At 39.4% G+C, this 13,906-nt stretch overlaps 1 protein-coding gene across 1 annotated transcript; it reads right to left on the bottom strand.

Moving 5' to 3' along the window:
- Positions 1-4,758: 4,758 nt before the first annotated feature.
- On the bottom strand, positions 4,759-6,280 carry LOC122666817 (pentatricopeptide repeat-containing protein At5g18390, mitochondrial). The gene has a single exon (XM_043862893.1). The coding sequence runs from the start codon at positions 6,213-6,215 to the stop codon at positions 4,776-4,778; it is 1,440 nt and encodes a 479-aa protein (XP_043718828.1). The 5' UTR covers positions 6,216-6,280; the 3' UTR covers positions 4,759-4,775.
- Positions 6,281-13,906: the final 7,626 nt, after the last annotated feature.

Genomic DNA, 13,906 nt, shown 5'->3' with positions numbered 1-13,906 from the left:
CAATCTAACCTTGTCGCTCATCCAACCAATCACAACCTACTACAATAAAGCTCTTTGGAAATGATACCGGCTAACACCAAGCACTGTCAGAGTATGAGGAACGCTCAAATTCAACAAAGACTTTACCTGTAGGCATGATGCAAATCTCTCCTGATTGGGACAACATATCCACCACGGATTGTGAAATAATGTTGTTATGTCGTCTCTCATCAACAATTAATATGGTTGTGCTCCCATTGGGTAGACGAACTCAGGTCTTGAAAACGAAGGTAGGTGGGTCTTTCGAGGCTTGGTTGGAGCTTCCCTCCGCCATAGCTCTGATACCAAATAATGTAGTTCTCGATAGGGTAAAGCCCTACTAGAAGCCAATTAAACCGAGACCAATAACAAGAAACTAAGGAGCTGCTGGTTCTGCAGTTTCAGTAGGATAGAATTGCAGTTTTAGGTCAAATCTAGGACTTAGGTTAGGATAATGGAAGGGGGGCTTAGGGGGTATGGCTAGGCAGGTTTATAGGACTCTAATAATGTAGGTATTATAGAGTTTTGAGTGTTTTGAAAATTCTGTAACACTGGGCAGCAAGTCAGGATCGACTATGGGTTTTGGGGAAATTAATGAAGGATGAGGGGATTAGGGTTTTAATGGACAAATATGGCTGAACAGCAAGATCTAGAGTTTAATGGAATTAGGGTTTAATGGAATTCAAGCAAAAATAAAAGGGGATCGATTGGGGGGAAGGAAAAGGAATGAAAACAGAATTTAAAAATTCAAACTTACAACGAGAATCCACCGGTAGTAGCTTGAACAAAGAAGGATGGAACCATCTTTAGTGAGAGATCCTCCCAGCCGTCATGGCGTAAGGAGTCCACCGATCCCTTTCTACCTTGAGATCCACAAGGATGCACACTCACAAGGAGCAACAGCAGCAACAAAGGCAGCAACCATAAAAGCTGAGTTTTTATTAATCAAAATTCGTATTCAAGGCTTTGCCCCCTTACAACCTTATATAAAAGACTCGAAAATAGACTTCTACTCTAAAAAGGAAAGGCTTAACCCAATCCCTAACCTATTAAGTAACGTAAACTAACTAGGAAACTAAAATACTAAAAGAAATAGACTCAAAACATGGCTAGACTTATAGAGTCCTAATCCAGCCCAACTTACATCACATGACCACTTAAGTTGTCACATGTCCACTTAACCAAGTCACATAATCACTTAAATTGAATCAATTTGAATCGGTTCAATTAAAAAAACATAAAAATAAACTAAGTATTGGGCTAATCCCGTATGCAACCTATATACCCCTAGTTTAGGCTCATTAAAGTGGCCTATTACATAGAAAACCATAGGATCAAAGGCCCAACATATGTATATCCCAACCCTAGACTTATTCCTAATAAAATAAGCCTATTTGGGTAATGAACCTGCATTAAAAGGGGAGGGGGAATACTTGGGCGCCTTGGTTTCCTAGGCGGGCACCTTGGTTTCCTAGGCGGGCGCCTTGTCTCTTAAGCGCTTAGGCAGCGCTCCAAAGCCTTGGTCGCTTTGTCACTTCGACAACTATTATTCCACAGCTCTGAGTATGGGGGTGGATCAGGTGGTGGGTCATCTTTCGTTGACAGCAACTTCTCATATCCAGGTCAACAATTTGTGCCAGCTCCACCCAATTTCAGTCTCAGGCCATTCCCTAGGTTGGGATACCTCCGATACATTGATGATGGGGCTTATAGATGGGCAGTCATGGACTATCAGAACAATTGAGTCCAAAACATGTCATGGGATATGTGACAAAACCAAGGATCTGTAACCAGTATCTGCAAGTAGGGAAGAGAGAAGAGAAGAAGATGGAGAAAAGGATATTGCCAAAGGAGAGAGGCAACCGATCAATTGCAGTCTCCCCCCATGGAACCAAAATAGTTACAATCATAGTTGGAATAGGAAAAACAATCCTGGTCTAAAATAGGAAAACTTAGATCTAATTTAACTAGAAAGGTAATAAAGTAAATCTAGAAACCTAGCCTATGCAATACCTAACCACCCACGATAGGGACACTCCCCCTATCGTGGTACACATCTTAACAAGATACATATGTGGTGCATTCCAAAGAACGGCTACGATTTATTCAAACATACACATCTTATTGAATTGGCTCACCAAGAAACTCCATGTGGTGTGTGGTGAGTATTGTATGCTTGTTTTTCCATTCTAATATATGTTTTGATTGTTTTAATAGCTTATTTACATTTCCAGTAGCTAAATTCATATGTAGACTCAATGCATATAATAGGGCTAGTGTACAGCAGCGTTCAGCGTAACCTAGCAAATTTTGGTCGAAACCACAAGCACCATTTTGGGCCCTTTTTTTTTGTGAAACTAAGTCATGGAATAGGAGTAAAATGTTAAAAATATGCAGCACAACAAAAAATAAAAAATAAAAAAAACAGGTCAAAAAACAAGTTCTGTACCTCGAAACCTTGGTTTTGAGTTTGCTGGAAAAAATACCAGGTTTTGACCTAGTTTTGGTCGAAACCTTGGAAACCTCAGTTTCGTCCAGGGTCGAAACCAAGATTTAGAACCTGGAAATAATAATGTATCTGATATTTTGTGGTGACTTGTATTCATTACTCCATATACAAATTTGCATCACTATGATCTACCATTGGTGATCGAGCAAAAGCTTAGAGTGCCATTAAAATCTCAAGTGGTGTAAGTACAATACTAAATGAATGACTAATAAATTTGTCTTCTAGCTTCATCTATATAACAATATTGCAATGCAATTATTACTTATTTGGTTAGTTTTATAATTCAGAGTACTGTTATTAGGAAGAGTTGGAGTGCAATATGTAATGTAAAGTTGACATTAGGTCACAAGGAAAGTTTGGATAGTACGTTGACATGTTGGTACTCAAAAAACTTGTTAAAAAAGCTAGTGTACCATAGTAGGGGGAGTGTCCCTATCGTGGCTTAGTACTTGTTTGGTAGTTTCCTAGTTAGATTAGGATTTCTAATTATCTTTGTTTTCCTTATTTCTTAAGATAAGTTTCTAGTATTATTTGTTTCTAGGATTCCTACTCGTATGGATTCCAAGTAGTTCTCTACATTGTAAGCCTTTTACATATTATAAATACATTCGGTTTGGGGGAGCTATAGGATCATCGAGCCTGCTGGTATCCTTATTCCTTAGCAGTCTCACTTTCTCTTCTTCTATCTTCTTCTCTTCTCTTGCATGGTTGCTGGTGTACGTTTCAAGTAAGATACTGTCACAAAACTCATGTACAATAATTTTGCTAAGTTCTCCAACTGCATACCCCTCACAAATTAAGAATCAGAACATGCACTGAGCGTGTGCGCCCAGAGGCAAGGTTTGGATGCGATTTTCAATCTCACTGGGGGCTGAACGGTCTTTTCACACATAAAGGCATTAGTTTGAGTCTGGGTGCAGGAACCACGCTAACCGGTCGTGTGCTTAGCGTTCTTTTTCCCTTAATTTAATTATAAAAGAATTGCTTCATATAGTTGAATGCATTTAATTAAATTCCCACAAACAATAATAATCAATACACCCCTATCAAATTGGGCATGTTTTAAGCAAAGAAGTTTGAGTTTTTCAAGAGTTTTTAAGCTGTTGAGCTCTGCAAACGTGGATGAAGGCTCTTCTTTTAGCCTACTGCTTTCTTCCTCTCTTCTTCTTCTAGTTCTGAATTCTACTGCAAATCAGTTGCTAGCTCGTCTCTTCTATTATTTCTTTTCTCCTCTTTATTATTACTTATTCTAATCTTTGGTATCCCTGTTCCAGATCAATTTTCAGATTGTATTATGCTTCAATATATCTCTCTAGTTACTGGTATGTTCTACTTCAAATTTCACATATTAGTTTCTGACTTCATTTTCTCTGAAATTCTGAATTTGTTCCCTACAAAATTCTGATTAATATTATATTCTAATTCTGCTATTAGTTTTTCTAGTAGCCCTAGGATTTCTCTGTAGATCCCTATTCTGTTGTCAAAATTCTGTCAGATTCTGCAGGACTATTCCACCAACAGAATTGACCACTTTACTGAAATATTGGGTTACTCTGATTTGTCTACTTTAAGCTATAAATCTTCTCCCAATTGCATTTTTGTTCCCTGCTTTGAGATCCTGTTATATGCTAGTCTCTCGCTGGATTTTCTGGTTCCAGATTAGCCTGCATTACCCAGATTATCTGCTTTTCTGTATACACACTCTGTATAGGTACTGAAGTACTGTAATGTTGATTATACAGCCATTCTGATTAAGGTTTTATGGGCCTTTTCCCTTAGCACTTTAATGAAATACTTATTTAATTTAATATATTTTGAAAAGAACAATGAGTCAGAAATCTCAAGAGCATAACTTCTCTAGTTTATTATTCAAGGGGCAGAAATAAACAAATAAACAAAGAAGGAGATGCAACTCGGAAAATGTACTTCCAGATCTAAATAATCTCCAATTTTAAGAACTTAGAAGACATGTGAATGGGAACCAGTGGTACATTTTTTGTATTAACTGCAACTTAAGTTGGAAATTCTAACTATAAATAGCTATATTGTTGTAAGAAATAACAGTCAAAGCTCAAGCACCAAAGAATGTGCAGAATACAAGACGCAAAACTTAAAGCCTACCTGCCAGGCAGCTGCCATCTCAAAATATCCAGTAAGTATTCCTCTCAGCATTGAGTTCAAATGATGGAAAGAATAGCATGTTAGCCATCTCCAGGGAAAAATCTACTTATAAATTTCCAAGTCTCACTCAAACCCCACGAAGAGATATCTCTAACTGCTCAATCCTCTTAGCCAGGTCATGCTTCCCACAGTTCTTCAATCCATCAGTAACCATATCGAAGCACTGCAGCCTGGGCGACATATTCAATTCAGTCATCTCCACCAAATAATTGGCAGCTTCAACAAATCTCCCACCACGCGCACACATCTTTATCAACATTGTATAAACAGGCCGATTCGGTGGATGACCCTGGGCCTTCATATCACTGAAAAAGCTAAATGCATCATCAAATTGACCCATCCGGATAAGCGCTTTAAGAATTGGACCATATAAACTTGGAAATGGCTTGTGACCTTCCTCGATTGAACAATGGAGAAGCCTAAATGCTTCATCCATCCTACCCACTTTCGATACAGCCGGTATCATGATCTTGTAAGTGTTAGTATCAGGACAAAGCCCCAAGCTGCAAACATCATGCAGAAGATTAATAGAGAAATCGACCTCTCCAGAGTTACAAATAGCTTGCAAAAGAGAATTAAACGTCGCTATATCAGGCAAAAACCCTTCTTTAGTCATCTTCCTAACCAATCCCTTCGCTGATTCGAGATAACCCGCATTGAGCAGACCCTCTATCAAAAGATCACGACCACGAACAGGAGGATTGAAGCCCTTTCTACTCATCTCTTCCAAGAATTCCTGTGCTTCTTTCAGCTTCCCAGCTGAGCACCACCCATTAACAAGAACGGCATAAGTCTTCTTATCAGGAACACCTCCCTTCCGTACCATCCGCCTGATCAAAGCATAAGCCCCTTCAAAATTCTTAACCTCACAGAGAGCGTAAAGCAAGGAATTATAGACCTCTGGGGTCTGAGGGCAATTGAAGTTCCTCATCCGATTAAAGACCTCAACCGCCTTATCGACAAGCCCGTGCTTGCCATAGGACTCGATAATCAACGAGAAGGTCTCAGGAGTGAGAACAAGTTCTTGTTTTTTCATCTGTTCTGCGATCTTCCACATGGTTTCCCAGTTACGGGTTCGGCCTAGAATTTTGATAAGTTCTTCATATTCGATGGACGTGGGTTCGTAGCGGGGCTGGTTCCGAGCCCAGTTAAAGAAACGGAAGGATTCAATGCCGGACTTACCGCAGCTTCTGAGAACTCTGTAAACGAGTTCGGAGGTGACGTTGATTTGAAGTTTGTTGAGGGTCCGTTCCAGATAGAAATCGCGGCGAACGATGTTGGAGATGTGGTGAATGGCAGCGAAGTAGTCGTCCTTGGAGGTTCCGGCTTCGTTTTCTCCAAGAAAGCTGTTGTCTTCGTGTTGAGAAGGTTTGGAATTGGAGGTTAGGGTTTTGAGAGATTGGAAGAGATGAGTTGTAGTAGAAAAAGACGATAGGGACGGCAGACTGCCTTCTCTGCTCGAGGAGATGAATCTCCTGAGAAGAATAGCAGTTGCAGAAGACACCATAACTGAGGCAACCGACCGTTCCGTCTCGAGTGTTGTTTCTAAGAAAAGGAGGCGTTGGGTTGTACAAATGATCCGATAACCCTATCCAAGATCCGAACTCCATTTCCTTTCTTTTCCTTCTTCATTGTAGGTGTTTGGGTTCAAGAACGTGTATTTGTTGGGTTTTTTTTTTTTTTTTTTTTTTTTATGCAAAGAAAGAAAATTAAGTAAATGTAAAAATTTGCAGTTTGTACAAAAGTAGGGGGTATACCCCTAATTCTGGTGGCGTGGAGTGTCATACTTTCTAGATAACTAACTAGTTTGTTGTTATTACATATTTGAAACTTTGCCAAGGAGAAATTTGAGGTTAGATCAGCTGGTTCCAAAAAAACTGTTAAGCATTTCCAAGGTATCTTTGCATTGTCTATATAGTTTATATTGAGATTAGTCTCCCTAGTGTTGCACCAAACTTCAGCTGGTAAGACTTCTGAATTCATTGCAGTTTTCCAATCCTTTACAATTGCTATAAGTTCTACTTCAGTTCAATCGGTTGAATGATGAAAATCTGTATCTGTTAGAACATGAAGTCCATCTAGCAAAAAGCAAAATGCCTAATCCGTTATGCTTAGATCTAGGTTAGAAATGTCTGTACACATTAAGACATTGCAATGTATATTTAAGTTAGTTAGAATCTGAGAGGGATTGTAGGTCATTAAATTATAATTAATATCATAGGAAATAGTAGTTGTAAGGCCAGAGGGATTAATAATCAAATCACACAACCATTAAGTTATAGACCGTATAATGAAATTAGGATCCGCATGGGAAGATCCATTGATAACATTGTTCCGAACAGCCCAAATATAATAAAAAGTGATAATAAAAACTGACAAGATTGTTTGTCCAACGCCAGGGACAAGTAAAGCGACACACAGAGTTGGGGCAGAGAAGGGCTGAAGAGAAACTCGGTTCTCAATCCAAGAGGGTCAGATGCCCATATACGCTTAGTCCATTCATATGATGGAAAGAGATGTCATATGAACTTTTCACATGAACCACATAAAACACAAGTAGAATTAATCGCCATCCATTTTGAAAGCATTGCATTGACAGGCAGTCATGCATTAAAGACACGCCAAAAGAATATTTTAAATTTCTAGTGTAATTTGAGTTTTAGAAAAAAAAAAATGCCACCATCTTGCAAGGATGGGGCTGTAATGACTGATAGAAATGAATTTTGCAACCTGTTGGATTGAGAATCTCCCAGTAATAGAAATAGAGCATCTCCATCACAATTTGAAATAGAAATTTTCAAAATTTCATTGTTAAACACAGTTGAAATGTATTTGTTGTTTTTGCAAATCTGTTCTGAACTCTATTTTTCCCTATTTGTTTAGCGATAATTAGCGATAATAAAAAAACAAATTGAATTTACCAAACGGTTTTCTGGTGTTATTGTGTTCCCACGAAACAAAATAACAAAAGAACTGTTCCCCGGGAGAGTTAACAAATGCAGCCCAAATATTCGATGAACACTTCAATTAAGTATCCAAATTCGTATTGTTCAAGGAGTTGGATATTCGAATTAAAATCTGGTAATATAGATTACACATTTTAATGTTTAAATGTAGGGCAAGAGATCGTTGTTTGGTCGCATAGACGTTGCACTAGTCCAAGAGCCAATGAAAGCACACGCATAGACATCAACATGGTTGGGATTTTTTATTTTATGGGGGGTGGGCAGTAGTTTCACGCAATATTGTGTCTAGACACAAGGGTCATGCAACTAGGTAATGTTCTTTTTTCCCATGAATATAAATAAAAATAGGGAGAAAGAATGCTACTAGCCTGTACCGTACACTAGTGCCTTCTTATATCTTTCTCCTCCCACAATAGGGGGCAGATATGTCATTTAATTAGGAGGGGAGGAGAGATAAACATAGAGAGGTGCTAGCATATGCTACACAACCTGGCAGCATTAAATTATTTTTAGGGCAAGAGATCTCTACTTGGTCGCATGGTCTCTACACAAGCATCTAGGTTAATGGGTGAGCATTCGTGGGTATCTACCCAAGGGGCAAAAGCATCATCTCATGGTGTCCTATGAGAAGGCATAGCAAACACCACCAAGTAGAGATCTTTTCCCTTATTTTTATTTGGTGATAATATAAATAAGCAAGAGGGTTTCCCACGATATCTGAGTGTTAATTCTAGTGTATGGGAACCCTCGATCTTCTGCCCATATCTTAAGGGTAATCTTTCACAGCACTATAGAGAGTGAAGTAGATTGTTTCACTATCGTTTTCTTGCTCCTATTTTTTATTCATGTTGTTCAATATTTTGAGGGTAGTTACAGGAATTTCACCAAAAAAAAATTATTGTAACAAATCCCTACGTGAACTCCTCCTCCATCTCCCTATCCAGCAACTTCCTCCCCTCTCTCTTTCTATCACTGCTTGTTCCTCCATCTCTCTGATGCCCATGGTTCTCCATCCGGGCTTTTAAGCCCCAACTTCTGCCTACACACCCCAGGTCCCCAATCTATCATGCAACGGTGATATCAAGAAGATTCTAAACAACTCCGGCTTTGAATCGCCCTCCTCTAATGTACATGAAGAATCCAAGATTCACCAGATCTAATCAATTTATAAAGAAATCCATCTTATAAGGTTTTTTGTTTGTTGGTCTATGGACAAAACTAGACTGTTGAGCTTCAATGTACAGGTGATCACGAAGGTAGATGATTTGGTTTCTCAACTTCATTACGCAGCGGCCTGTGCCCAGATGTTGAATTCTTCTACTTGGCATGACTTGTTGAACACACAGTGCAGATGACAGTGATTGTGTGTTGGTTGTCATTGTTGTCAACACAGTGCATGTATGTTGTTGTGGTCAACACAATGTATCTTGGTGCAATTACAACGCTCAGGCCAGTCAAGCAGCATTCTAGTTGAGTAGACATACTTATGGCAGTGCAGGCAGTGACTGGATTGTGTCCCCACCATCCCCAGTAGTTCTTACAGTGTTCACTACGACAGTGATATCATTACAGGGGTATGGCAGTGTATACAGAGGTCCCATAGTGTTTGGGAGTCATCCAGGGGCATTTTGGTCATTTGATAGTGTCGTGGCATGTTGGCAATGATACTGGAGTGTTTGGATGCCTTATACAGCCTTGGGTGAAGGCTAGGTGCATTAAGAATGTTGATTTTATAGGTTTCTGCACTAGCAGCGTGTTCGTTGGTATTTTTGGAGGATATATTGACAGAACTGGGTGGAGTATTCTACATGAATATTTTAGTTAGTCAAGTCCTCTTTCCATCGGTTCAAACGGTTCGTCAATCCAACGTCAAATGAGGGAGTTATGATTTTTTCCGTTTGGATACGCAAATTAGAAGCAAATCTGGAAAGTTGGATTTCAAATTTTGCTCTTGGCCAACAGCTTAAGATCACTTTTTGGTCTCAGGGATTTAAATGCAAATAAATATAATTAATGTCTATGATGACATAAATAAGTGAGGTTAGAGGGGTTCTTTTTGAAATTATCAAAGTTGAAGAGATTTTCAAAAAAAGGAAATCATTACTCTCCCACGTGAAGGCTGTGAATGGATGAGTTAAAAAGCTTTTCAAAAAGTCTTTGATTCCATTTAAAAGCTTTTGATTGGTTCTTCAAAAAGTACTTTGGAAACTGTGCCAATCTCTCTCTACCTTAAGAGAAGTACTTTAATCAATGCTTGATTGAAGATTCCTTTTATGTAAATTCCATTGGTCCATCTAAAAAGGGCTATTTAGTCTTTTACTTGATCTTTTGTAAAAAAGAGAGAGAAATGATTCTTCTTCTTCTCCAAGTGAAAAAGAAGCTACAGAATCGTGGAGAGAAATATAGAAGAAAAAGGGAGAAGAAAAGAGAAGGAAAAAAGAAGAAAAAAGGGGTTGCAGCCCTAAGCCCTAAGAGGTGTTGTATGCATCTATGATTTGAGTCTCCCTCTCTATCTCATGTCTCCAGCCCTTCCTTGATGCCATTGATATTTTGAAATCATAGAACCAGAACTTCTTTAGGTGGTTGTAGCCAAGAAGGAAGAGGGAAAAGAGAAAAGGAAGAAGAAAGAAGAAGGAGAAAGGAAGAAGAAGGAAGGAAGGAAGAAAGAAAGAAGAAGAGAAGAAAAAGAAGTTTGAAGCCTCATCTCAAGCCCCATCTCAGATTCGGTGGAGGAAACAAAGAAGAAAGGAAAGGGAAAAGAAAAGAAAAGAAAGAGAAAAAGGAAAAGAAAATAAGAGAAAAGAAAGGGAAGGAAAGGAAAGGAAAAGAAAGAAAAGGAAGAAAACAGTGGTTTCTCACACTGCCAGGAACTACTCCAGTGACAAAGCACACTTGAAGATTTCAGTTCTCCATCAAATTGGGAGAAATTGAAGATTCCTGTGAGCCACCAGGGTTGCCAGACTCCATCACCGGACATCAGTGATCAGAGACAGTGCATGGTTGTGAGATTTTCTACACTTTATTGCCTGTTGTGTTTGATATATTGTATTTTCATTGCATATGCTAGCTAGGTTATACTGCCATAGACCTATGCTATGTGGATTTCATTGTAGGGCATTTGTATAAGCCCAATTGTTTTTATTGAGTTGTCCAGTTGCATCTGGACACAGTGCTGGTTACCAGTGGGTGCTGGGAAAACCATTGGGGGTAACACCCTTGTCTCTATACTTAGGGATAGAAGCAGGTCAGATGTCCTGAGTCATAGGTGTGACTAAAACATCATCTGCCATGGGTGCGGCCTCTCAGTTTTATGCTGGAAAAATTAGTGATGAGTAGATGCTGAGGTCCAAGTGACCATTACTCCGTGCATGTAGGCAACTTGCCGAAGCACGTATTTCTCTGTGTTGTGGATGCTTGCTTGCTTTGGTTAGAAGTGCCTTTCTGCAGGATGGGTGTACACGCCTGATAGAGCCTTTGAGTCTGGCTGGGGTGTGTACATGATTTTGTGGTTATATTCAGATCCTCCAGTTGTGATTGAGTCAGTGTGCTTGAGTGAGGGATCTCCAACAGTTGACATAGCAGCTCTTGGCAGCACTTTGTTTAGCAGCTCTTGGCAGCAATATCAGTGATTGTGGTTGTATGTGACTGTGTCAAGATTGCTAGTTAAAGTGTGGTTGTGTGCCTGTTTGCCTTTTAAGAAGACTGTGTGGTTGGTTGTGGTGAGTGTTAAATATCTCAACAGGTGATCTAGGAGGTGAACCTGCTTGAGAAAAAAAAGATTTTTATAGTCCACTGATTCACTCCCCCCTCTCAGTGGCCATCACTGTTCAACATTGTCATCCACAATGGTTCACCGGTTGGCACCAGTGGATTGAGGAATCGGACTGCAAGCACGACCGCTCCTGTTGGCCCATCCTGGTCCGAGTTTTACAATCGTAGATGTAGATCGATCGAGTATGAAGAATGGGATCTGACTGGTTCTCGAGCATTACCATCTCCTGACGGATCGAGTGCATAACATCTCATACTATGAATATTGAGTCGTTTGGATGGTAGCTCAGCTCCTCAAAGCCCTGGTCCATATCTCGGTAGAGCTCGAGCATGAAGAAATTATTGATCAGTACTATCATCTCAAAAGGTTCAAGATTGGACTAGTGGTGGGTCGGAAGAGAAGGTGTGGGATGGGGTTGTAGAGGCTAGGTTAAGAGGAAGAACATGGGGATATAGGGCAGGATTTCGGAGGATGGGGATGGGGTCACATTGGGAAAAAGAACAAGGGTGGGGCTGTGGTGTTTGCGAAGAAGAAGGGTGCGCGGTGGTTATCGTTAAGAATAAGGGGTGAGGCGAAGAATAGGGCGAGTCAGGGGAGGGGCGCTGGAGCCAAAGAGGGAGAGGGAGAGTTGAGGGAGCAGGGATTTGCTGCAGTGATTTATTTAAAGTGAATTGACAAAACTACCCTTTCACTCTAAATTAGACAAATATAACTTGTAGGCCGGGGTAAATAAAAAGTAGTGAAGAGAATTGCTTCACTCTCCATAGTGACGAATAAAGGGGCTCATATATTAGTTATATTAGTGTATATTATAGGGTAATTTACACATACCACCCCTGAGGTTTGACGAAAGGATAATTTTACCCCCCAGTTTTGAAAACTTCTGCATACCCCCTTGAGGTTTGCAAATAGTAACAAATAAGCCCATTCCGTCAGTTCATAACTAGCTAACAGTATTAAAAATAAGAGGTGAACTGACAAAATTACCCTTGCAACTCATCTTCTAGATGAGTTGCAGGTTTCAAAATCCTTTCAACCCTTTAGGAATTTAGGGTTTCAAATTGGGAAAAAATCCCAAATGGTAATAGAACCTGGGCATTTCCAGAAACCCCTTCACCAAATTTTTGTTCAACCACCATGATCAAGGGTTTTGAAACAATTTGAAATCCTATCATTTGGGAGGGCATGCATTTTTGGGGTTAGGACGACGAACAGAGTCATGACCTCAGTGAATAAGACGACATCCATTAGTTAGGGTTCAATTTGGTTTAGGGAGTAAGAGAGCTTAGAGTTCAAAAGTAGGAAAAATCGTGGATCAGTTCGGTGGAGGAGATTAGGGTTTAGAGAGGAAGAGAGCACTAGTTTCAGATCGGTTGGATTTAATCAGAAACAAATTCATCAAAGAATCAGAGAACCCATATATATCTCTCAATTATTTAAGAACAAATTAAAGAATAATAGATCATATACATATATAGCCACACAGATTTGGGGTCTAAAATACAAGTATTCATGAAAATAATACTAAGCAAAATAGCTAATTACAATGCTCAAATCCCAAATTGAAACTAGGATTGTTTAAAATAATCATTCCCCACAGCAGAATTTTCTTCCTGGGGAGTTATTGGTGGCTGAGGTTGTAATCCGCTTGACGAAGGTGATGGTTCAGCGCCGGCGAGTAAGTCGAAGAGAGCAGCAAAGAATCGGCGTACAATGAGAGAGCGAGCAAGTCTAAAACTAAGGGAGCGAGGAGGGACATTATTGGAGAACATGGAGGATGATTTGGAGAGGATGAAGTAGACCAGCGCTTGAACAAGTGTGAACATCCCAATCTTCAGAAGTATCTCTCCCAAGCTATTGCTTTCGATCATTATTTCTAATTCTAAATCTATTAAGGAAAAGCAATGAAACCCAGAAGATGCAGATGAAGAACAATTAAAGAAGATAAAGAGATTTGAAACTTGCAACTCATCTTCCCTAATCGATTGCAGTTTTTTTTTGTTCTTTTCTTTTTTTTGCAAGGGTAACTTTGTCAGTTCACCTCTTATTTTTAACACTGTTAGTCATGACAGAATGGGCTTATTTGTTACTGCTTGCAAACCTCAAGGAGGTATGCAGAATTTTTCAATACTGGGGGTAAAATTATCCTTTCATCAAACCTTAGGGGTGGTATGTATAAATTACCCTTTTTATGATCCATGGACAAAGTAAAACACCCAATGGGGAACAAGGACACTTGTCATTATAGGGAATTACATGTAAAGTAACATTGGGATTATGAATCCTGATAGAATTAAAAATCTCAAACACACTTGAATAAGGAAGCCCACTTAAATGGGCAACCTAAATTATAGAAAAAAAAAAAAAAAAAAAAAAGGGGGTCATTTCCAAATGCTCCCCTGAAAAATGGTCAAAGTTATAGTTGTCTTCCTGAATTTTCAATAATTCCATGTGTATTTT

Source organism: Telopea speciosissima, chromosome 7, assembly GCF_018873765.1.
Source record: "Telopea speciosissima isolate NSW1024214 ecotype Mountain lineage chromosome 7, Tspe_v1, whole genome shotgun sequence".
Classification (NCBI taxonomy): Eukaryota; Viridiplantae; Streptophyta; class Magnoliopsida; order Proteales; family Proteaceae; genus Telopea; species Telopea speciosissima.
Note: the sequence above shows the minus strand (reverse complement) of the source record. Positions and strands in the feature narration are given on the sequence as shown.